This window comes from Cuculus canorus, chromosome Z, assembly GCF_017976375.1.
Source record: "Cuculus canorus isolate bCucCan1 chromosome Z, bCucCan1.pri, whole genome shotgun sequence".
NCBI classification, from domain to species: Eukaryota; Metazoa; Chordata; class Aves; order Cuculiformes; family Cuculidae; genus Cuculus; species Cuculus canorus.
This window is the reverse complement of record NC_071441.1, coordinates 3,850,458-3,876,187: the sequence shown is the minus strand read 5'-3', so window position 1 is coordinate 3,876,187 and position 25,730 is coordinate 3,850,458. Positions and strand designations below refer to the sequence as shown.

Genomic DNA, 25,730 nt, shown 5'->3' with positions numbered 1-25,730 from the left:
CTATGACAAAGTTACGTGATTAATGGATAAGGTAAAGGCTGTAGATGTAGCATTCTTGGAGTTTAGTAAAGCCTTTGACACAATTTCTCACACTATTATGTTTAAGAAACTGGCTTCCACTGGCCTGGAGAGGCACATCCTCTGCTGGGTTAAAATGTGGCTGGATGGCCCAGAGAGTTAAATGGAGTTAAATCCAGTTGGAGGCCAGTCACAAGGGGTGTGCCCAGAGTTCAGTACTGGGTCCATTTTAGTTCGGTATATTTATCAGTGACTTGGATGAAGGGATTGCATGTACCCTTAGTAGGTTTGCGGATGACACTAAGCTGGGAGGAAGCATCAATCTCCTTGGGGGTATGGAGGTCCTACAAAGGGATCTGAATAGGCTGGATCGGTGGGCTGAGACCAACAGGATGAGGTTTAACAGGGCCAAGTGCAGAGTCCTTTACTTCAGACGCAGCAACCCCATGCAGCACTACAGGTTTGGAGAAGAGTGGCTGGAGAGCTGCCTGGCAGAGAAAGACCTGGGAGTGTTGTTGACAGCCACCTGAACGTGAGCCAGCAGTGTGCCCAGGTTGCCAAGAAGGGTGATAGGATCTTGGCTTGTATCAGAAATAGCATGGTCAGCAGGATCAGGGCAGTGATTCTCCCCCTGTACTCAGGACTGGTGAGCCCACACCATGAATATTGGCCCCTCAGTACAAGAAAGACATTGAGCGGCTGGAGCGTGTCCAGAGAAGAGCGATGAAGCTGGTGAAGGGGCTGGAGAACAAGTGTTATGAGGAATAGCTGAGAGAACTTGGGTTGTTTAGCCTGGAGAAAAGGAGGCTGAAGGGACACCTTATCACTGTCTATAACTACATGAAAGGAGGTTGTGGATGGGTCGGTTTTGGTCTTCTTGCACAAGCAGTAGGTGAAAGGATAAGAGGGAATAGCCTCAGGCTGCACCAGGGGAGGTTCAGATTGGGTATTAGGAAAAACCTTTTCACCAGAAGGGTTATTAAGCACTGGTAGTGGCTGCCCAGGGAGGTGGTTGAGTCACCGTCCCAGGAGTATTTAAAAGACGGGTAGATGAAGTGCTAAAATAGCAGAGCTGTGAAGCAGGTTAGTTAGCCATTTGCTAATGGCCATCTCTGGAGAAGGAAAAGTAATTTCTGTACCCCTCTTAGATTTAGAAAGAGAGAGTAGCATTTTGGGGTGACTGTATAGAATGAAAACATTTACAGAGCAACATCCTTGCAAATCAGTGAAGCAGAAGCACATCTTAACCTACTTGCAGATGTGCTGTGGTCACTCATGCTAAAGCAATTTGATACTGCTTCAATGGCCTTTCTGCCAGTTCATGGTAGGAAAAGCTGAGTAGCTCGTGTATCCTCAGGTGCTGTGGTTCATGACCCAAAATTTTATCTTCATAGGTCTCTGAGAGACAGACTTACCCTACATCTAATGGCATCTATGCTGACCCGTGTGTAATCAGCTGAGCATAGTGGCCTCTGACTTGCTTCTTCACTTCCGAGGGGCTTAAAGCCTTTTATTAGTAAAAGTGAGGATCTTTTGAAGATTGAGCACACGGCTTTGTCTGTTTTTCATGTAGTTCGTGCATGAGGGAAAAAGGAGAATGTCTTTTTCTTCAGATATCCTCTACCTTTCTTTTCCTGTCAGATGTCATCAAAAGTAAAAGCATTCCAGGATTTTGCTTTGTCTGAAAAGCAATACTAGTCTTTGCCCCTCTATGTAGGAAATGCATACAGGTGATCTTGCTGCACAAAGGTTATGGCCCTGCTTAAATGCTTCAGGTGTGTTGGAAATGTATGCAGTGGTTTTGCAGCCATTCAGCTTACATATGATGCTTCCACAGAGCTAACTAGTATTAGCCCCAAGGTCTTTTCTGTGGGTGGAAAGTACTGTCTTGGAGCCTGGCGTGTGTAAAGCTGAGATTATTTTTTCACTTTAGCTCATTGTTTCAAAACTATTTTCAGTGGATTTTATTTGCCATTTTAATGTCCCATCAGTCATGAATTTCTTCATATCTTTTGCTTCTTCAAACAGAAGATAAAAATTGTTCTGATTCTGTACTAGCTATCTGCGTAGATTATTTCATGTTCAGGAAGTATTCCAGGAAGTGAACATTATTACCTTTTGTTCTTTGTACCATATTCAGTGTAGTTATAGCAATAACAGCAATTCTGTATAGAGAGATTCACACTTGAACTGCATGACCCTGGATTCTGGCTTGATATTATTGTATTATTCTGTAGGCTTAGCATCTTCTTCTTTAATAAATACACTACTAGTCCTTGTAGTTCCACTACAAGGCACACCACTAATGTGGTGCAAGCCATTTCTGAATGGTTGCGCAGCCTAGGTCAGTGTTGCAAATCGCTGTCGCGTGGTCTTGGTGTATGTCTTATGTCATTTCTGCCTCCCCTCCAAGCAGTAAGCCGCTGTATGTTGAATAAATAGATTGCACAGATGATATTTGAGGTTGAAATAACAAGGCAAGGTTTTTGAAGTGAACTGTGCACATTTGTATTTCCTGCTCTAGTTTCCTTGGAACTCCTAATTACCAAGTATTTCTGGAGAAATATCCAGCCTGGACCAATTCACATACGTCTCAACATAGATCATTTGTATTTTAATGTATAGAAAATATACTTGTTTATAGCTATAACAGCCTTCATGGTATAGAGACTGAAGACTGATTTGGGCACTTGATTTTGTTTTTTCCAGTTATGTTTGCATAGGTATAGATAACACCATTACTGGAAAGCATGCATTGTCAAGGTTGTTCTGCTCTTATTCTGGCACTGCAATTTCTTGTAGATTAAGCCTGTTTCCTTCTATTTTTTGTGTGGTTTTTTTTCCTAATAGAAAATGGTGTCAGTTTATGGTGTTTATTCAGCAAGTTTTGAATGGCAGGAACTGACAGAGTATTTCATTCTGCTGTCACCTGGGGAAATTCATAGCAGTAAACTAAGTGCTGGAAATTGTATTATTACAGAAAATAACATTTTACTATTTAGAAAATGTTCTGAGAAGTTTTGAAGATCAGATAGTTTTAGGAAATGATTCAAAATTTATTAAAATTTCTGCGGAAGTTCTAATATTTGCTTGTTAGAAGTTTTTAGCAAAACATTGCATACATGAAAGTGTATGCTGCTGCACTGGCCATTTACAAGGTATTTTTACTGCTGGTCCCGATGTCTGTATGGTGCTATCACAGTGAGTGGCTAATTGATAAGACCTTTCCAAGGAATCTTGCGTGACCAGATTACTTGTGAGCTCATACTTAAATTTCCCATTTGATAAGATAGGAATAATTCTAATAGACTGTAGTTTTAATGCAGAACTGTGCATCATAGCTCCGTGCTGTAAAATATGGTGACAGAAATGTATTTTTTAAAGTGATAAATCAACTACATTAGCCATTCTTCCATTCAAAAAAAGTTTTTTCCTTACTTTTGCAGAGCTGCAGATTGTATGCAACAAAACACTTAAGAGTATTATTGAGAGCAAATGTGGAGTTCTTCAGCAACTGGGGGATTGAGTTACTGGTGACCCAGTTACACGATAAAAATAAAACTATTTCTTCCGAGGCACTTGATATTCTAGATGAGGCATGTGAAGACAAGGTGAGCATCCTTTTCCTCCTCCATCTCTTTTTAGTTTGCTGCTATCTAAGCTTTTCCCTACCTCCTCCCTCAGCAGGAAAGTAGATGTAGGCAGAAAGCTACTGATAGCGTAGCTTTTCTGATTGTCATTGATGGGCTTCATAATAATTCAAAATCTGCTGAAAACACTGCAGTATTAATGACAAGAATGTAGACTTCTGGATTAATGCCTACTTTTAAATATTAATTCAGGCTAGATCTGCTATTTTGATCATTATACTTCTCATGAAATAAAATATGTTTAATAACACAAGGAACCTAAAGTGTATGGTATTAGGATGAGGTTAGTGCTGTTTGATACTTCATTTTGTGAAAAACTTGCTTGCTTCTTTGCTGGCAAATTGATGCACTTGGTAGTTTTCAGAACATACTGTGCTCAGATACCTCTTTGGCATTTTTAATCATTTTAGGCCAATCTTCATGCCCTTATCCAAATGAAACCAGCTCTTTCTCATCTTGGAGACAAGGGTTTACTTCTGCTCCTAAGGTAAATGTTGAATATGACGTTTGACTTTATAGTGTGGAAATGAAGTATTTGTTTTTATTCAAATTATATCATTTAAGCAGAGTACTAACTGTCTGATGTTATTTTACAGGTTTCTGTCCATTCCAAAGGGGTTTTCATATCTGAATGAAAGAGGTTATGTAACAAAACAAATGGAAAAGTGGCAAAAGGTAAAGCTAAGAATAAAATACTTACGTGTGAGTGGAGGTGGAAGGGCATGAATATGCAGGTTTAGAAAGGCAAAGGTTCTTAAATATACTGGCATTAGCAATATATGTATACAGATATGCAATGTTTGTATTATCTCCGTGACTTACAGTTTGGTTGAAAAAGGCTGGCAGGGACTTCACAATTTTTATAGCTCTTCTGTACATGTGTGCTTTCGATTTACCCAGGCCTTTTATGTAAGTTTTATATTTGAGCAAATATTTAAGGAGTGTAGTGACTTTCTGAAATAGATTGTTGTACAAGGGCTTATCTAGAGAAGTGTGTAAAAGGAATAACATTTTTTAAGATACCTATTACCTCTGGTTGTTGCTTATTAGTTAAACATAAAGCTCACGAGGATAGAATTAGTTTATGCTCTTAGGAGTTGAATAGTAACACAAGACTATTGTTATGATTAGAATACAACTTTTCATACGTTGTTTTGTTTTAGTAATTGATTAGAAGTGCTTGGTCTCGATCTTTTTGGCAATTTTTTGAACTAATTTGTAAGCTGTCACTCTGTAGAAATAATGAAATGCATGATGGTGTAACATTATTTGAGTTAGCCAGTTGTGAAGTATTTCCTTCTTTCCTTCCTTTTTTAACAAATTTACTGACATAATTATGGAAACAATTGTTGACTCTGTAGATTCATTGTACATATGAACTTCAGGAATTTTGGTGAGCCACACCTGCAAATCATAAAGGTTCACCTTCCTCAAGGAACACTTGAATAATTGCTTCCTTAGAAAGTACCATAATATAAAAAAAAAAACCCGCACTGGATATATTATGTCAAACTTTGGCTGTCTTATTTTAGGAATATAACTTAAAGTATGTTGAATTGATTGAAGAACAACTTAATGAAGCACTTACAACATACCGCAAACCTGTTGATGGTGATAACTATGTTCGTCGGAGCAACCAAAGGTAAATCAGGGAAAATGAGTCTGTGGGCGTAAGCTGGTGGGACTGATCAAGAAGACTTTAAACTTGAATGGATGGGTGAAGGGCATACCAACGGCATTGCAGTAGGTAAGCGAAAGGTTGGCATGATATTGCCTGAGGGTGGCAGTAGCAGTGGGAAGTATTTACACTGCACTTGGTCACTTGGAGGACTTGGGAGCATATCCGAAATGCTTGTACACCAACACATTGAGTATAAGAAACAGGCAGGGTGATCTGGAAGCATTGGTCCATTCCCAGAGCTGCAATATCATTAGTATTGATGAGACTTCGTGGAGTGAGTCCTACGATTGCAGTGCTGGGATGGAGGGATGTAGACACAGCAGACACTATGTAAGGAAGACAGGAAATAAAGCAGGTGGTGTCATAGGTGTCTTCTACTCATCACCCAACCAGGATATTAGCACTGATGAGGCATTCTATTTCTGAATCAGTAGCCCATTTCCTTACAAGAGATTTCAGCTTCTCAGACATCAGCTGGGAATGTCATACCGCTGTGAGGAGTCTTGGAAATTCTTGAAGTTTTTAGGAGACACCTTCTTGTCACAAATACTCAGTGAGCCGACTAGGAAAGATGCCCTCCTAGACTTCGTGTCTGTGAATAGGAGAGGTCTTGTGGGAGATGTGATGATAGGTGGTTGTCTTGGCCACACTGATCATGAAATAGTTGAGTTTAAAGTTTTCAGTGTAATGTGAAAAAGGTACGGCAGAGTTGCTACCCCGGGTTTAGGGAGATCCAACTCGGGGAAATATTTAGCAGAGTTCCCTAGGAATCTGCTTTTTTGAAGACTCAGGAGTTCACGAGTGCTGTTAAGTTTTTGAGAACCATCTTTTAAAAGCACAGAAGTGTGCAATTCCATTATGTCATAAGCCAAGCCAGTAGAAGACCACACTGACTAAACCGGGAACTTCTTGTGGAGCTTAAGTGGAAAAGGAAATTCTATGACCTGAAGCAAGGTCAGGATCTGTGAAGATCTGTAATCTTGACAGGAAGATTACAGACCTGTAGTTCATGTATGCAGGGAGGAGACACAAAAGGCCAAAGCTGTATCTGTTGAACATTCCCAAGTCCATGGGGCTTCATGGAATTCATCCAGGAGTACTGAAGGAGCTAGTGGATGTTACAGCAGGACACCTTTCTAATCATCTGCCAAAAGTCTTGGGAGTTTGGAGAGGTTCCTGCTGACTGCAAGCAAGCTAGTGTTATTCCAGTTTACAAGAAGGACTGCTGATGATACTGAATATACTGAATATACCAGCAAAGAAATTCTCTAATACTAGTTTTGGAGTTTTAGAAAGCAAGCATCATTTATTACAGTGCTAGGTGTGAGGGGGGACAATTCCACCAATCGTGTAATGACACAAGAGCTTGTTACAGAATATATTTCCCATCTACATGCATAGGTATAACATTTCCCAGAAATCTCATGAATATTGTGTTACTTCCAGAGACACATTTTAATGTTATTATGAACTTCACAACAGCCAAATCTTCCCCTAATTGGTGCAGTACCAGTTTTCTTTCTGACCTTACATTCTTTAGAGACTATGGACAAATGGAAATGATTACGGAAGACTGCACATCTGTTCAGCATGTATCATACTTAACACAAAGCATTATCTTTTCTCAAGAGAACAGTGTCTGAAAAAAAACATGCTGTTTGAAAACAGGTTGTCTGAAAAACATGCTATCTGTCTGCACCTTTCAAAAATACGATTACTTAAATGAGACTTAGCTGAAGTTAGAAAACTGATTCTGTGTTAGCTCAAACCAGAATGTTCCACTTTTGCAATAGTAACTACTTCTTGCATCAAAGGGAAGACTCGGGGAGCTATGGACCTGGTAGTCTAATCTCAGTTCCTGGAAAAATTATAGAGAAAATTACACTGGGTACTTTTGTAAGACATTTAAAGAACAGTGCAATCATCAGGCATAGTCAGTATGACTCTTGAGGGACAGAAGGGCTTGCAGAAGTATCTCAATAGATGGGAGTATTGGAGAATGGTTAATGGGATGAAATTTAAAAAATCTAAATGCTGGATTCTGCACTTAGGACAGTGTAACAGCAAACACGGGTATAAACTGGAAGAAGAGTGGCTGGAGAGCAGCCCTGTAAAAAGAGTTCTGGGGTGCCAGTTGGCAGCAGCTTAACAGGAGCCATCAGTGCCCTGGCAACCAGGAAGGCAAACCCCATCCTGGGATGCATCAATCACAGCAGAACCAGCTGATGAAAAGAGGTGATTAACCCACTGTGGGTTAACCTTGAGTGCTGTATGCAGTTCTGGGCCCTACAATTTGAATTCACCCAGGGGAAGGCAACAAAGCTGGTGAAAGGTCTGGAAGGCATGTCGTATATAGAGTGCGTGAGAACTTTGTGTTTCTTGGAGCAAGGAAGGCTGAGGAGCCGCCTCATTGCTCTCCACAGCTTCCTGAGGAGCAGAGGTGAAGAGGGAGATGCTGAGTTCTCCTTCCTATCCAGTGGTAGGACACATGGGAACAGTTCAGAGCTGCACTAGGAGAGGTTTAGACTTAACATTAGAATGCATTTCTTTACCAAGAGGATGGTCAAACACTTGTCCAGCCTTCCTGGAAAGACGGTCAATGCCCCATGCCTGTTGGTGTTTCAGAGGCATTTGGACAACACCCTTAACGTGCCTTAACTTTTGGTCTGCTCAAAAGTGGTCAAGCAATTGGACTAGATGGTTGTTCTAGGTTTCTTCCAACTGAACCATTCTTTTCTGTTCTGAGTTCTCAAAAGGATTGTCTGCTGCAAAACTTCAAGAGTAATTCATAACTCATTGCATTACACTACAGTGTAATTTATTTTAAAAGAAAATGTCAGAATTGCTGGGAAAGCATATGATTTCTCTTTCTGCCAGATTACAGCGTCCACATGTCTACCTGCCAGTTCACCTTTATGGCCAACTGGTGCACCATAAAACGGGCTGCCATTTATTGGAGTCTCAGGTGAGGATAGTAACTATTTATAACTTAGAGGATTTTAAAGAGTACTGTAATGTTTTAAAAGAGATGGCATTTCAACAGTCATTGCAAAATAAGTTGGTTATGAAAGTATGAATTTAAATGGGGTCAAAAAGTTTTGAAGACAGTCTTTGCCATCTAGTCTCATGTAAAATTCCTTCCTGACACTGGAATATTGGAGGAATACCTTGCAACTTTTTTCTTGAAATGGCTAGCAAAATCTTAGAATGGAAAGTAACTCACCAGTAGAAATTATTTTTCAGTCTGGGTGAGTGAATTGTGTGTTGACAAGTAAAACTCTACCTATCCTTTTATACATCCAAAAATGTGATGAGTGAATAAAATTTTCTTTCTAATATCTTGAAACACTAAGAAAACAAACCTTAAGCCAGTTTATACTTCCTTAAATCAATTCATGTGGGTCTGCAAGATGATATATTTGAATATGATAGTTGAAATATTCAAGAGAAAGTTTATGTATTACAGTGTGTTACTCTGATTAATGTTTCCTTTACCAAATCTGAATTGACTTAATGCAATCAGTAGTTACATAATTTTCTACTTGTATTACCATTGCTGTTAATTTATGCTTATTATTCCAGAACAACTGCTATTCATTTTAGTATGCATGCTTTTAAATTAATGCTTTACCTTTTATTAAAAATGCAAGAGAACCTGTTTGAGGCTTCCTTTTCATTTTCAACTGAAGTTGTGTTTTCCTTCTGTTTTTCTTCTTCAGAGTATTGTTACAGATCTAAGTTACACTGTTCGTTCCCCAATGCTGGATAAGTGGGAAGGAATTAAGCAGCTGAAAGCAGCCCTTTGGGCCTTGGTTAGTAATAGATATACAAACCTTTGCAGTTGTTTGAGTTCTGTTATGACTTTTAATTGTGAAATAGCTAAGCAAAATCAGTAATTTGTGTTTTTGTCATAAAATGTCTTGAGCTTTCCAGGTTGGTGCTCTGTACCCTAACCGGACTTCCAGCCGCAAATGGTTTACTACCCCTTTTATGTTCTGAGTTTTCAGATAGTCACTTTGTCTTCTTTTTTTTTTTTTGCAAATTGCCCCATGTAACAACAATATTAATATGGAAACAGTAGTTACAAGTGCTTTGGTCTGATATTAATGTATTTACTGCAGTGGTCCAAAATTCAGTATTTCTTGAAGAAAGCTTGCCGCTGCTGTCAATGCATGTGAATATATATGGTCATAACACCCTTGGTACTTGGGGTAGGCAAAAAACTAGTGTCTGTGCCTTTCCAAGCCAGACTTCTAAATTTGCTTTGCCACCTCATCTGCTTTTTTTCTTGTCATCCCCGAAGTTTATTTTGGAATATTTGTCCAAGATGACAATTACTGGAAGATACTGTAGATAAGTGATAAAATGCCTATGGAAGAGGAATGTGAAATGAGTAAACCAAGATCATACCACTGGCTAGTAGAACTGGTAAAGTGGGGGATATATAGAAGGTAAATGTGACTAATTTTAGGTATTACACAAAGTGTGCCAAGTCTGTTTTTTGTTTTTGCATGACTAGGGAATGCCAAAAAGGGTGTTTAAATCTCCCTTTGCTTTGAGAAGATGCGGCTTGAAATTGTACTACCAAAACAAAAATGTTAAAAGTTTTACACTGATAGTGCTGTAGATCACATCCAAATCAAAACTTTCTTGACAAACTTTTATTCCAGGGCAATATTGGATCATCAAATTGGGGTCTTAACTTACTTCAGGAGGAAAACGTAATTCCTGACATAATGGCACTTGCTCAGCATTGTGAGGTTCTGTCTGTTAGAGGGTATGTATATCTGATTTATACATAATATTTGTATGTAGTAGTTGCAATAGGTTTTCAAGTAGCCTTGTCTACTTTACATTATTATAGTTTTGCACTTACTTGGAAATCAGTTAATAAAGGTGGTTGAAGAAGGAGTATTGATCTCAGTCCTATACAATCACAGACTTGTATAGGAAGTCCTAAAGAACATTTAGTAAGCTATGAAAAAGATGCATAGTACTTCACTCTGTTTTAAAAAAAAAAACAAATTAGGTGCTGCTTATTTCTCTTTCATCAGCTTATCATTATTTATTTTTTATTCAATATCCTTTTGGGGTCTTTAAAAGCATAAGTAGACGGTCTTTTGTCTGGTGTTGCCACTACATTAATGTTTGTTGTTTTGTTTTTTTCTAAAAGGTACTTCTTTACCTTATTTTATCAGGCTTTTGTAATAATTAGGGGTTTTTTCAACAGTGTATTCTGAGATATTTTAGTCCATTTCTTAAGTTTCCAGTGTTTTACAAATAAAAATAAATAATAATTTTCTATGAAGCTTTTTTTTGAAGTTTCTGATTAGTTGTTTCCTTTCAAAAGAGAAATGTTTAGTTAAATTAGATGCTATTATTGTTGCTCTTTTCTCTATATATACATTAAATACAGAACCTGTGTCTACGTGCTTGGTCTAATAGCCAAAACTAAACAAGGATGTGACATTTTGAAGCATCACAACTGGGATGCAGTGAGGCACAGTCGTAGACAGCCTTGGCCGGTGGTTCCCGATGACATGGAACAGCTCTGCAATGAACTTTCTTCTATACCCAGCACTCTAAGCTTGAACTCTGAGTCCACCAGTTCTAGGCATAACAGTGAAAGTGAATCTGCTCCTTCAAGTAAGTAGCAAGTACAACAAAACAAATGAAACAAAACAAACAAACTTGAACCCCACCATAGAACAGCATTTTGGTGTTCTTACCAGCCTTTTGGCAGGTTGAGGTTCAGGGAAATGGTGTAAGGGTGCTATTGCAAGAAAGGAGAATGCAGGCAAGGGAACAGAAATATATGCATTCAGAGAGATGTAGACAAGTGAGAGGGAAGAGAAGAGTGTCTTAGGCTTACATTTAATGTAGAAGTAAGAAATTGTGACATCAGGGAAAGTTACTAGTTTTTATGTTAAGTCATTGCAGCTCACGTTAATACCCGTGCAGAAATCTCCATGCTTAGTTGTAAAAGTGCCTTTACATGGTTACTTTCACAGGAATATTCTAGAACATAAATACATGTGGTCTATGTGTATACACACACAGAGTATTGCTGTATTTGAATTCTTGTGTAGTTTGAGTATCATAATACCTTTTAATTTTGCTATGGAATTTAAATCTAGAAGTATATTATATTTCAATATAATTAAAGGGGCTTATTGGTCTTTTTGAAGTAATCCTACTAGCTGGATTTGCACTATAGTAAGAGTGTATGGCTTTTGAAGCAGTGAGTCCTTCAGCTCACATACTCCTCAAGATACTTAGTTTACACTATTAAGTTCTGCAGAAAATTATGTTGAATTAAAATAGCAATAAATCACATAATCTCCCACTTTGACTTCTATACAATTGCTTACTTTTACACAACATAGTTTATACGCTTTGAAGAAATGTCCATTTTCCAAGACAAAGTCTTATATAATTTCAGGTATGTTCATCATGGAGGATGACCGTTTTGGTAGTACTTCCACTAGTACATTCTTCCTAGATATTACTGAAGATGCAGAGCAAATATTTTATGACAGACCTGGACCTTCAAAGGACAAAGACCGTAGTCCTTTTCCTTTTTTTTCTTCTAGCAGACTTGTGAAAAATCGCATTCTAAACTCTCTTACTCTACCTAATAAAAAACATAGGAGTAGCAGTGATCCAAAAGGAGGAAAGCTGACATCATCTGACAGTAAATCAGGCCTGAGGCGAAATCGTACAGTAACAGAACCTTCTGGTAGCATAGACTTTCCTGCTGGGGAGGAATTCAACCCTGTTTTCAGAGTTCCTAAAATCCAGACTTTACGACTGGAAACTTCTTTTGTTGGAAGTAAGCACATGGAAGACAATGATAGTACCCCAAGTATTGGAGAAAATGATTTGAAGTTGCCAAAAGGTCTTGGAAATGAAATTCACCGGGAAAACACAAGCAGAGAAAGGCTAATAGGCGATGGTACTACACAAACACATTTCAAGAGTCGTAGTTTAAGTTTTAATACAGATACCACAACAAGTGGCATAAGCTCGATGAGCTCTAGCCCTTCTAGGGAGACTGTGGGCGTGGACACTACAAATGTAGATACTGACTGTGGAAGTTTGAGCACTGTGGTAAGCACAAAAACAGTTAAACCAAGTCACTGTTCAACACCACAGTCTAACCATCTGCCTCTCTCAAAATCCAACTCTGTATCCCTGGTACCGCCAGGGTCTTCTCATACACTTCCCCGAAGAGCCCAGTCTCTTAAAGCTCCTTCTCTTGCTACCATAAAAAGTCTTGCTGACTATAACTTCAGCTACACAAGTTCTCGAGATGCCTTTGGCTATGCCACACTAAAACGCTTACAACAGCAGAGGATGCATCCTTCACTGTCTCATTCAGAAGCCCTAGCATCTCCAGCAAAGGATGTGCTGTTTACTGACACTATTACCATGAAGTCTGGAAGCCTGGATTCTCGGCTAACCCCAAGCCGGTAAGAGATTATGTGTTGATTGCTTACTTCACAGCTGTAAGAAAATTTAAATAAGGAAAGGATCTTTCTTATGTTTTTTCCAGCGTCACACAGAAGTGACAGTTGTTGCGAGATGATTCATAATTCCGGTAAAAGTTGCATCAGGAGAATATTAAAAAGGGATATAGACCAGTGATGAGATACTGGTACCACTAATAGGAATGTCACTTAGGCATCTTAGCTACAACTAAGAGCAAAGATTTTAGTCATAGTGTTTATTTTTAGATGACAGTGTCAACTCTTTATTTTTGAGTAGTATTAGATGTTCTGAAGACTAATTGGATAATTACGTTAAGATTTGTGGGTCCTAACATTGAAAGTGTTCCCAGCAGATACGTTTAATGATAAACAACTTTCTCTTAACAGCCCTTAGACCAAATTTTTCCTTTCAAATTATCTTTTGGCTAGTGCACTTGGATTTTCACATTACTCTTGAAAGGGAAAAAACACTTTCTATCTCTGTTCTTACCAATATGCCATCTCTCAGGTCAGAGACGGGGAAGAAGCTACCAGCCCATTAGTCATTTGCCTACTGCATAGAACAGCAGCTGCCCAGTCCCTGAACTGCACTCTGTGTAGCCATTGAGTGTATGTAGTGCCTTTTTATTGCTTTGTGGTTTTGTCCTGATTAAGAGCAACATTCATTTGTATTTGTTGGTATTTTCACGTGATTCTGCAATGATGCCATAAAAGATAAGTTGTTCCCTTTATTCAATTAAGTTAGAACTAGACTGAGTGCTAATTAAATAAAGGATGATTCAGTAGTTAAAGCCACTGCCCTGGAAATCAGAAGTGTTGTTCCTTGCTCTGTCACTGTCATCCTTTGCTAATGCAGGATCATTTCAGACATTTCAGTGACAGTACAAGTTCTGTTGTGACTGTGTCAGTGTTGTACCATTCCGTGTAGTCGTGCCCTTGAAATCCAAAGCATCCTTGCTGCAATGGACTGTCATCCAGATACGCTGCATGCAGTGTAATACTTAGCAATATACTTGTTGCTTAACTGTTCATGATCTCGTATCAGTGCTTAAGATGACCGGTTTAACATTGAACTGAAATGGCTGGAGTTCTCCTATCTCTGAAAAGGTTTAAGAATTGCAGACATACATATTACAAGAGATAGTCAGGTTGTGTTGGTTACTAATATAATTGATTGGAAAGACTATGGTGTAACTAATATACGTGTCTTTCTTACTGGTTACTGCTGAGTATATCTACGCAATAATTATAGTCCTTTTAATTTCAGAGTATGTTACTACTTCCAGGTAAATATTGCCCTTAGCTACTGTTTAAGTAATAAATAGGAAATAAATATTCTGTCTTTTTTTGTTTGCCAAGGCTATTTTTCTGTCAGTCTTCAGGAAAATTTCTTTGATTCGTGCTTCATTGACAAATTCATGTGTTCATAGTAAGCAGCAGCTGTAGATTGATCTTTGCAATGTTTCTAGTTATTTATGTTCAAAAGGTTGAAAAGCTTATTTTTTACGTAAGTTATTTTGTGATGTTAAATTTCCTCCCTCTATCTTTAAAGACCAACCAAAAATGTTGATATGAATGTCTCAAATCCTGACAACGTCTCTTACTGTATCACCTGCAGACATGCTTTCACAAAAGCTTATTGATGTTTATCACTACTAGTGATTTATCTGTTAGCATTTCCAGGAAACACAGGAACAAAAGTTTACGATTAATACTTCTATATTAATTTTATGTTGAGAGTAATTCCAGAGTGCTTTATTACGAAATAACTCATGCAGTTGGAAACTTCTTGCATTTTAGAATGATAGAGTAAGTTATGTTGAAAAAGACCTTCAAGATCATTGAGTCCAACTCTTAGCCTAGCACTGCTAAGTCCACCACTTAACCATATTGCTAAGCACCATGTCTACACATCTTTACCTCTAGAGATGGTGACTCCAACGCTTCCCTGGGCAGCCTGTTCCAATGCTTGATGACCCTTTTGGTGAAGAAATTTTTCTTAATATCCACTATAAACTTTGCCTGCCACAACTTGCGACCATTTCCTCTTATTGTTCTGAAGTACAGTTTGATTTTTCACTATACAGAAGTCCACTTCTTCTGTCATTAGCAGTGATCAGAATTACTTAGCAGCAAGAAAACTACAGGTATCCTGTAATTTGTGTTCTGCGTGTTCCCACTGGGGCTTCTTTAGAGTACAGAAAAAAAAATGTTCCTTGCTTACATCACTGGCACCCTATCAGGCTTAAGCTTTGTGTTTGCAGGGATGTGCGTGCTCAGCTTGGATTTTGTAAATATCCAAGGAAGGTGCGTTCAGTGTATAGGTACATTTCAAAATGAAGCACTTAGCAGTCTGAAAGCCTAAATCTTTACTGACCGTGTCGGGGCTATAAATCTTGGAAGCATGATAAGTTGGAGAAAATTTATGGTTTTGCAAAGCCAGGAACACTTCAGACAGACATGCTATCCTGCTATCGTTCAAGTCTCTGACCCAGGAGTTCCAAGAAAAAAGTTTTACAGGGGGAACTGCCAAACCATGCAATACAGCATGAGACACAAAAGACAATGAGCCTATAGCTATAATGTGACAGAGTAACAAGCTGTGAGTTCTGCAGTGGGAAGTTGAGGATAGTCTTTGTGTAAGCAGTCCTTACTTGTAATGTGCCAGAACATTTACCAAGATTGTGATTTATTATTTCAATGTTACAGGTTCATGAAAGCTTTAAGTTATGCTTCGTTAGATAAAGAAGACTTATTAAGTCCTATTAACCAAAATACGCTTCAGCGTTCCTCCTCTGTTCGCTCCATGGTTTCTAATGCTACATATGGTAGCTCTGATGATTACATTGGCCTTGCTCTCCCAGTAGATATCAATGAAATATTTCAGGTATGTGCTAACTTAATGGATTAATTTACCTGTCAGGCAAATTAAGGTAGTCAACTGTTGCATTTTCATCAAAATAGATTAAATCTAGAGAAATGTGGGAAAATGTATGTGGTACTTTGAAGGAATGTGTTTTGGAAAACAGGAGATTCTTTTCTAACCCTGTTTACCAAAGAGTGCTAGTCTATTTTGTATGATTAGGGAAATAATGACACAGGCTGGGTTAGAAGAGTGTATGGTAGCATAAGTGTGCTCTGTATTTTCTAATTGACGGCTAGCTTTTGTATTAAAATTAGCTTAGTCTGACATTTAATACCTCTTTTAGCCAACTAATAGATATGTTCATTGGTCAAACATAAATGATGTATGTAATCACATAGTTAATTTCCTGCTACCAAGATCTTGATTAAATATTACTTTATTTGTATATATATAATCATAGCGTAAAATTACATTGTCTTTACTTAACCTCACAGATAAAAGTTAAAGCAAATTGGTTTTAAGTGTTCTATCGGTTGCCTTCCTCTTTATACTTTGTTAAAGCACATTGCTATCTTACTGATGCATCACAAGGTTTAAAATGCTGTTACTTAATGAGCAAAAAGAGGGCATACACCTTCGGTGTATGCCGAAGGTAAATCAGTGGCTTCTTTATCTTTAGTTTACTTAGTCTTTTGCTTTCAAACCTAAATTACTTCGTTACTAATCTAAAAAAAATTACTAAAGCCAGAGCAAAGGCAAGATTTTCCGTCGTACCTACTTCTGTTCCCCCTTTATGAAAAGACTACTTTTTCTTTCTCTTTCAGTCTTTGTGACATATTTGTGTTTACACATTTCTTCTCTCTTTTTGTAGAGTTGAGACATGTCTCAGCTTTGCACTTTATGTCTTACAGGCAACTTTTTAGATATCACGGGTGTCTCCACTGATGTAGTTATCATGGACAGATCATTAGTAGCCAATTCTGAGTCACTGGTTTCCTTGCAGCCTGTCAGCACTATGTTTTAACATTTACTGAATGTTCATAAGCCTTTCTTAAGAAATTTTCATTTACAAATGTGTGGTTTTTTCTCCTTGGCTTTTCTTTAGTACTTTTGAGCCCATTCTCAAAATTGGAGCCCTGCTCCAATTAGATCTTTTTCCTGAAGTGAAAGATGGGCAACACTTCATTTTCTCATTTAAAAAACTGTTTTTTCATTGTATATGATTATCAGCGGTGCTAATTTTAATTTTCATTTGAATATTCCAGGTAAAGGAAACTCCGTATTTCCAGAAGAAAACTGCACCTCCATTTGATGACCGTGGAGCTAGAGTCTTTACACCTGATGCAGGAGGTACTGCTTCTGGTCCTCTTCTGTAACTTAGTTGTTCATTTGTACACTGGATGGGTTGAGGTGTTGGTTTATTCCTTGTTTTTGTCTTTACAGAAAAAGGTATTTTTAGCTGTTAAATTGAGAGCTGTGTTCTGGATTCAGGGTAGCAGGCCATTAATTCCCTGTTTTATTCAGTTTGAGATAAAGAGATGTAGTTTCAAAAGAATAGAAACTTGGTCCTGCACTAATAAATGAGGAAAGTCTGCATGTCTTTTAAAATATGAGCTAATGCTTATTGAAGGCTTGGAGCAATACTGCATTGAAGAAACTAATAAAACATAAGCAAAGATAAAATAGGTATGCGTATACATATTGAGCTGTTAATATTTTGTCTTCCCTTTGATTACATGTGAATTTGTAGAAACCAATGAAGGAGTTAGCTGTATGTTTCAGAAAGTAAATTTTGTCTTTCTGTAATGTTTATGTGACGGTTGAACAACGGAGGTGATGGGACATGGTACAAGAGGATTGCAGGTGCTCTGTAATGCATGGTTTGTTCTGGAATGTGCTTCCTGTTTACTCCAGTGTAGTTAGATATTTGTAGGGCAGTATGTGTCAGTATGTCTTTTCAGGAGGATGACTTAAAAAGAAGCATTGAAACTAGTCCTAAAGTAGTGTAGTATAGCATAGCTGTTATCTTGCCACTTAGTTAACTGGAACTTTTTATGAGGACTGTGAGCAACCAAATAGACACATCTTACTAAGTTTATTTTTAATTTCTTTTGTGTTGCTAATGTAATGTATAAAGCTGGTTTTCCTGGTTTTGTTAGTAGTTAACTCTTGTTCTTGTATTTGCTGGTATTTTCCACCCAGAGAAGAGCATGTCAGTAAAGTATCTTCAGTTTCTTTCCATGTTGTTGACCCTAGTCTTACTACAGGCACTAAATTATAGTTTCTTTTATTGTGGTTCTATGTCCACTGTTGCCTGTAAACATTTGTCACGTATTAGTGTTACAAGGGTATTGCTGTTACTACTGTTGATATATCATCAGGATTTACCACATATCTTCTTACAGTGTGTGTATTTAGAGGCTGAATTCTGTCCTTTGCAACATTTTGCTGTATACGATAAGACAGGGCTAAAATGTGATTCGTATTTCTCAAATGTTAGCAATCTTGGGAGTTTAAACACTTAGAAAAAAAGAAAGTTTCAAGGTCTTCACATACACACCCCATCCCCAGCCTTAAAAGGATTGAAAAGTTGAAATAATGTTGTTTGCTTGATTTTGTTTTTTTTTTCTCATGTCTAATTGCTTGTCTACAAGGTCTTCCATCAGGTACAAGTGATGTTGTCAAAAGCCCTTTTCAGATGCTCCGACAGCAGATCAGTCTCACAGAAATAATGAACACCAGCCATTCAGATGCCTCTCAGTTTTTAGAAAATACAGAGGATACAGGGCTACAGGAGCACACAGATGAGAACTGCCTTTACTGTGTCTGCATTCAGATACTGGGCTATCAGCCTAACAACAAAGTGAACTCTCCATATAGTCGTACAGGTTAGTGCTCTTTGTGGGGAATTGTAATAAAACTGAATGAATGCATTACATTACTAGCTACTGAACTTGAAATTAATTCTCCTTAATAAGTTCACTGTGTAAGCTATTACGTTTCTATGGTCATTTCCATCTTTCTGATTTCTGGTGTTGATAGTAAGAATAGGGGCTTGCATTTTTTTTTTAACATTTTTAAAAGCTTATCAAACTAACGTTTGAAACCTTATTTAGTACTTAGAAACCATATCCTGGAAACTGACACTTGCTTTCAAACTAAAAAAGACTGACTTCAAAGCAAGTCTGTACCATAAAAAAACACAGAGGAGATCTGAGGAGTCTTAAATTGAGCCTTAATTTCTGGGATTTGGTCATCTTTCTTCATATTTTGAGATTCAGATCAGATTCAGAATGAATTTTTTTAACTTCCTTTACACAGCTTGCAGTTACATCCCTGTAGTGATTTAACACAAACCACCATCTAACAGTTGTTCACGCAATCCCTCCCAGTGAGAATGGGAAAGAGAATCAGAAGGGTACAAGTGAGGAAACTCATGAGTTGAGATGAAGGCAGTTTAATAGGTAAAGCAAAAGTTCCACACACGGGTAGAGCAAAACAAGGAATTCATTTCCCACTTCCCATCAGCAGGCTGTTGTTCTGCTGTATCTGGGAAATCAGGGCTCCATCGTGTGTAATGGTTACTTGGGAAGACAAATACCGTATGTCCAAACATCCGTCCTTTTATTTCTTCTTCCCAGCTTTATGTTGCTGAGCATGGCATCATGTGGTGTGGAATATCCCTTTGGTCAGCTGGGGTCAGGTGTACCAGCTGTCCCTGTGTTATCAACACCGTTTTCAGCACAAATCCAAAAAAAGTTAGCCCCATACGAGGTATTGTGAGGGAAATGAACTCTATCCCAGGAATTGCATTTTTGCCATGTCTGTAATGAAAAGATAATCCAGTAGTGGATGCTTAGTAGGAATCCTCACTGTACAACAACAATGTTGTGCATTCAGGTAATAAGACATAAAGAGTACTGATGGCAAGGGAAGGGATTTACAAAGGGCGAGGTATGGCTCAGAGAGCTGAATTTGAGCTTGAGTTCAGTATGGAAAAGATATCACAAGTAAAATTCGAGTTGTAATCATCAAATAACATAAGGCGATTACAAGTGTGGCAGTGCCAGGCCCTTGTCGGAGACATGCAGAACAGGAGACCACAAATCCATGTGTAGGAATAGAAATTCCAGTTGAACATAAGATGAAACTCTTTGCAAACTAACCTGATCTCATTTTGAGGTGAGCCCTTCTTTGAGGAAGGGATTGAACTAGGTGATCTCCAGAAGTCCCTTCAGATCTATACTTTTCTGTGGTTAACTACACAATAATCAACAGCTTGAATTTTATATTCATCTTGTGCGTCCAAAATGTGGAAGGCTGCAGATAGAGAGGCCTCCCAGAATTATCTTACTTGTCACATCTTTCTGTTGATGAAGTTGGAGCCCTTTCTGCAACACCTGTGATAATTTTAAGAGCAAAAAACTCCACACATATACAAGAGCATCTTTTTTTGTCTAAAATAGAGCCTAGATATATAAATAAGGGCTCTGTCTGATTACAGGTTTTAGGCATCCTCAGTGTCTAAGAGTTAATTATTTTCCCTCAAGTGTTTTAAGATTTTTGAAAAAGTGATTTTTAGACATGCTTGAGTATGATTTGACCAAAATCCAACATCTAGTTCCCAACTGGTTTATATGCGTAGTACTTAGTGTATCAGCATCTTGCATGTTAAAAATAAGAAAAGCATTTGAAACGAGGCAAAGTGTGAATGCCAAAGATGCAACATCTTGTTTATGTTAGATTTTTCAGACATTCCATATACTGACTGGTGTGGGCAGACCATACACAATCACTTAGATGTGCATTCCTCCAAATTTTCTGGAATTTCAGGCTGTAGTGATGCAGTATCCCATGGTTCAGCTAGCAGCACCAAAAGCACAGAGCTTGTACTAGGTAAGTTTGAAAGCTTTATGATTATTAAAGACTGTAACTCTTAAAGTATTTTTTGGGTGTTGTGGAGAAATATTTCGTGTATACATACTACAACAAAGTTATGCTTATTTATTTAAAACAAAAAAACCACAAACATAAAAAGACAAACATTCTCCCCCCCCAAAAAAATACCACAATAAAAGAACAAGAATAAAAATGACAACCTAAAAAAACCTTTGAGTGATTTATTATCCAGGAAGGTAGTTGCATTGTCCATAGTGTTACAGAAGATGTGAGAACGTACTTTTAAACTCTTCTGCTTTTGTTCTACTGCATTTATGCAGGTTATTAAAGAGCTTTGTGTCCGACATTACAAGAAAATTGATTGACTTTTTGCCCTACACTGCTGAAATTAAGGAGAAGGACTTTTAGGCTTGTGTTTTAACTTTGTGAATTATCATAATTTCTTATCAAGTATCTGATAGCTAATTCTCCAACGTCTGATAGAAATACAGCAGATAATCACTCGCCCAGTTTGCAACATTATTTAATGGTAGAGACAGCACTGTGATTGAATCTTACAGGATTTTCCACTTATGAAATGGTAGTTTACCTTTTTAAAAATATTTGTATGTCAAAATTCCTGAAAATAGTATATTTTTAAAAGTTTTCAATGGAAGTATGTTAGGAGTTCAGAATACGTACATAACTCTGTGTGTGTGTATTTATAGAATGCTAAAACAAACTTCTGTGGCAGAAGATGAGCACAATCGAAGACTTTTCTTTTTAAACTCCATGCTATTTGATTTGTTTTTCTAGGAGTAAAATCAATCCCAGATGATACACCAGTGTGCAGAATACTTCTGCGGAAGGAAGTCTTACGCTTGGTAATCAATTTGAGTAGTTCAGTAGGAACTAAGGGCCATGAAACTGGACTCCTGACGTAAGTTCAGTACATTTCAGATGTTTTAGCAACACTAATTGTTTGCATTCTCTGAGATCTCTGCAATAGTGATTAACCTTACTTCTGACTTCTCAAAAAATCATCAAGCGCATAGGAATGAATAATTAAATGTAATATAAAAGCTAAGGAAAGGGTATTCCTTTTAATATTTTGCTCTGTCTTTAATATCTTGCTTTTCACCAGTCTTTTTAATATCAGCAATTCGACTGTAGTGATGCTTCATTATGTACCAAGTATATCGCGCATCTTTAGAAAAGAATTGATAATTCTTTTTTATTTGTGTTGAATAATGTGTTCAGACAAGCAAAATAATAAATTGAAGAGTACAACTGGTGGAACTTAACTTATAGAAAAAAAATCGTGTTAAAATATAGGAATATAAATCCAGGGACCAAATATTGTAATAAAACCTGTGGGTTTCTGGGCTTGTGAAATTGACGCTGACATAGAACTGCTAAAAGAAAGTGCAGAAATGCTAAAACAGGTAATTTATTTTTTCCATATTTTGCGTCACTGCTGTACACGTGGATGTCAATGCTTTGATATACTGTCCTCTTTCTATATCTGGTAATTTAAGATGAGGTGATATCAGCGTTTCTGTGCAACTTTTAGATTATATATTCTGTATCATCATATTAATATAGATTTCTTTCAGTTTGGTACAAAGAAAAATGTGTATGTTCTGGTTTTTCTGCTTCATCAGATCCAGAGTTTATCCAGAGTTCATCTGCTGATGAAGACTCTTCTTTGTTAATGATGACAGTAAAAATCTGATTGAGCAGATCTTTAAAATATGATTGAAATATGTTAAAGATTTTCCAGAATTTTGTTTTGCTTGTTTTTCAGAATTAAGGAGAAGTATCCTCAAGCATTTGATGACATATGCCTTTACTCTGAGGTGTCCTACTTGTTAGCACATTGTACATTTCGACTTCCATCTCGAAGGTTCATTCAGGAGCTATTTCAAGATGTACAGTTCTTACAAGTAAGTGGAGGGTTCGTGTGCATTGAATGCAGCAAAACGTGCCAGCTGGGTGTAAGTCACATGGTCTGAATAAAAGATGCTTTCAGATGTGTCTTGAAGGAAACCATTTTATGGTCTCTCTCTAGTAAAATCTCTAATAACAATACTTTGTGTGTCTCTTCTAGATGCATGAAGAAGCAGAGGCTATTTTAGCGATGCCAACAAAGCAGCCGGTAATTGATACATCAGCTGAATCCTGACAACTGTCTCACGCAGTACACTGCATATATAGACTATATGAAATCCTCGGACAACCTCTGACTGACTGGATAAAAAGCTTGGAGCATCATTCTCTAGACTGTTCCGGAAGCTACTGGTACCTGAAGACTGAATTGAAAACTTTTTATTCCTCAGCCAATTACTGCCCCATCTTTTGAGCCCTTTGGGGAGTTATTAACATTACCATAGTTTTAATAATAGTAATTACCAGTATATGCAAGAGCCGAGCACTGAACACCTCCACAAGTTTTCATTTAATTTTCTACCATAAATTAAAAGAAATAGGACAACAAGCAGAGACTTTTTTTTTTTGATTGACTTCTGATTCTGTTCCAGTGAAGCAGAACAATGCCTTGTTTTTTTAACCCCTGGCTACCAGGAATCAGAGATGAGGGTACTTTCAATGGGGAGCCATGCTTAGTCATGGGCACTATAGGGGATCAGCCCTCCTCTGATGGATTTTGTATTGTTTATAACACTACTTAAGGGGTTGTAACTTCAGACAGAAAAAAAAGCCTCTGTGAATCTGAGGTTTCCATTAAGTTATTTTAATATTTCTATAGTTGTAAGTCATTTATTAGCAGTCTCTCCAATATTATGACATTTACGTACATGTATCTTATCTGAACCAGTTAAGGATTTTCACTACAGTTTGATTTTTATTTTTTTAAGTAACAAATCATTTGAACTTTAAGTGCTGAAATCAGATTGTGTTCCCTGAATAATATGCATGTGTTTGCAGTTTCTACATTCATGCTCATGTAGTACGAATGTTGGTCTTACTCTTAACTGAAATCCTTTAAAAAGCATGATTTTTATCAGATGAATGAATATTGTGTAAACCAAACTTGACAACATTTAATCATTGCTGCTTTTGTGAGAAGATGTAATAATGAGTATTTCCCAGGTTCCATGGAAACAGCCTTTTATAAAAACAAAAGTTTATTTGAATTTTCAGTAGATGAGTGATCAGGCATCAGATAGTACTAATAGTTGTGGTGAAACGCCTTAAGTACCAAATTTTGGAGCAGCAGTACTTAATTAAGTCAGTATTAAGACTTATTGCAGAAGTTAAACGATACAGTGACTGTTAATGACTGAAATAGTAGCCTCTATCACATCACTAGTGAGGTTTCTAAATTAATGAGTGCAAGCTTAAAAAAAGTAAGAATCCCTGCCACTTTGATCAGTGATCTAAAGATTCAGAAGCCTTTATGCAAAGGTAATAGAAACATATGCAAATCTGTATATACAGTAGCATGGCCATCTTTGTTAGAATGCCTGTAAGAGAAAGGATTACCCTTTGATTTTGATATAGGTGAATAATTCAGCTGGACTGTACTGAGTAGAACATATTTTTATCCTTCACTTTAACCATTTTTTATAATTGTCAGATTAATAACCGAAGTGAAGATAAGTGAAATTTATCCTGATGCATATCGCTCTTCTTACTAGCTATGCTACTGGAGAGTTCAGTAAGTAGTCCTGTGAACAGTAAAACATAATTCCTAGTGAAATGTAGAATTTATTTGTTCTTATTGGAAATTTCATCTTGCCATATGAGCACTGCTTTGCAGCCATCACATCACTGACTTCTTACGTGCACTGCATACCATCAGTTCCTGGTAAAGCAGATTGTAAGTTGCTGCTCATAGTTAAATTCAGTTCCTAAGATTATCTTTTCATGAGTTCCCGCTGAAAAAAATGAGCAAAAATAAACTCTTCTGTGGTTAGTGACACAAACGTTGTCTGTATGTCAAAGCATGTTTGAAATGCTCTAAAAACATACCACACCAGTAACTATTGGACTTCACTGGTCATAGAAATAAATGCTTCTGTAAAACCAAAATGTCAGTCACAGTAGACCAAATAGTGGTGTAAACTCCAAAGGAATAACGTAGTTTTCCCAAAAATGGGGCTAGCGTATATTATACAGTAGTTTCAAACACTACCTCAGTTAGGCTAGAGTATAATAGATTTGTTTCAATAACTAGATGGGGTTACAGGAAACAATTCCATGATGGCTTTCTGCAGTTTAAGCAAAATAAAGAAGTTTTATCACCTGTATTTAAAAAAACAGCTTTGTTCATTTGTTACCAGTCTAACCCATAGCACTTAATGTAGAAAGCTCTGTAGGAAGGCCTCTGATTATAAACAGGTAAGCAAAAGTGATGTCAATATTTACTTCTGAAAGAATCTCCATCCTGAAATACTTGTGTTCTGAAGTACTCACTCGTCTGGGGATCTATGACAACAGAAACTTGATGTACCAATGCTGCAAATTCAGTTATAAGACCCGATTTATTTCTGAAAGTGTATGAGTGTCAGTAGATTTCAACAAGTAGCATCAAGGATGTAAATTCTGTACTGTACATAACATACATTTCTAGAATTAATTTACATACTTACCTTAAGTTCACGTTAATGTTTCAATTGGCAAATGAAGGGATACTGTTATTGAAGGAATTTGATATTGGCATAGTTATAAACTGTGAATTTCTAATTCTATATATTTCTTTTTTAAAATATCCCTTTCAGAATTCTTACTTTGGGTTCTTATTTGCTTCATGATAAAACTCCAAAGGAAAATAATAGCAAATAAAATTTGTGCTTGTATTAACCCTAATAAAGAATCCTTCCACTTTTCCTGGAAAGGTTTGCAAGGGAAGCTGACAGACCACCTGCTGTGTATTTTTCCCATCCAAACAATTGGTGATACTGTCAAATAAATGGAAAAAGTGCATAGCTTCATCTTTAACTGTATATGAATATAGTTTGGTTGCTGTGGCAAAGAAAACTTCTGAGTTATTCAACATGCTAACACAAAATAATCAGCTCTGATGCGAAAGCCTTTGTGGGAAGGAGAGGCCGGCTGTGAAGCCTATCACATTCAGCTTACTACATCAGCTGGCTAATTTTCTTAGTCAGTGGAAAGGGATAGCC

At 37.4% G+C, this 25,730-nt stretch overlaps 1 protein-coding gene across 2 annotated transcripts in view; it reads left to right on the top strand.

Moving 5' to 3' along the window:
* Positions 1-24,163, top strand: part of RICTOR (RPTOR independent companion of MTOR complex 2) — an 81,866-nt gene extending 57,703 nt beyond the window's left edge. Inside the window, exons 23-38 of one of the 2 annotated variants that reach the window (XM_054055330.1) lie at positions 3,465-3,629; positions 4,079-4,155; positions 4,265-4,343; positions 5,201-5,310; positions 8,227-8,314; positions 9,069-9,161; positions 10,020-10,126; positions 10,766-10,995; positions 11,792-12,821; positions 15,549-15,726; positions 16,971-17,055; positions 18,360-18,593; positions 20,449-20,601; positions 21,400-21,523; positions 22,391-22,529; positions 22,694-24,163. In XM_054055330.1, the coding sequence (XP_053911305.1) occupies positions 3,465-3,629; positions 4,079-4,155; positions 4,265-4,343; positions 5,201-5,310; positions 8,227-8,314; positions 9,069-9,161; positions 10,020-10,126; positions 10,766-10,995; positions 11,792-12,821; positions 15,549-15,726; positions 16,971-17,055; positions 18,360-18,593; positions 20,449-20,601; positions 21,400-21,523; positions 22,391-22,529; positions 22,694-22,768 (2,967 nt within the window). In that variant the 3' untranslated portion in view covers positions 22,769-24,163. The remainder of the gene's footprint in view (positions 1-3,464; positions 3,630-4,078; positions 4,156-4,264; positions 4,344-5,200; positions 5,311-8,226; positions 8,315-9,068; positions 9,162-10,019; positions 10,127-10,765; positions 10,996-11,791; positions 12,822-15,548; positions 15,727-16,970; positions 17,056-18,359; positions 18,594-20,448; positions 20,602-21,399; positions 21,524-22,390; positions 22,530-22,693) is intronic. The other variant, XM_054055329.1, reaches the window with a different exon arrangement.
* Positions 24,164-25,730: the final 1,567 nt, after the last annotated feature.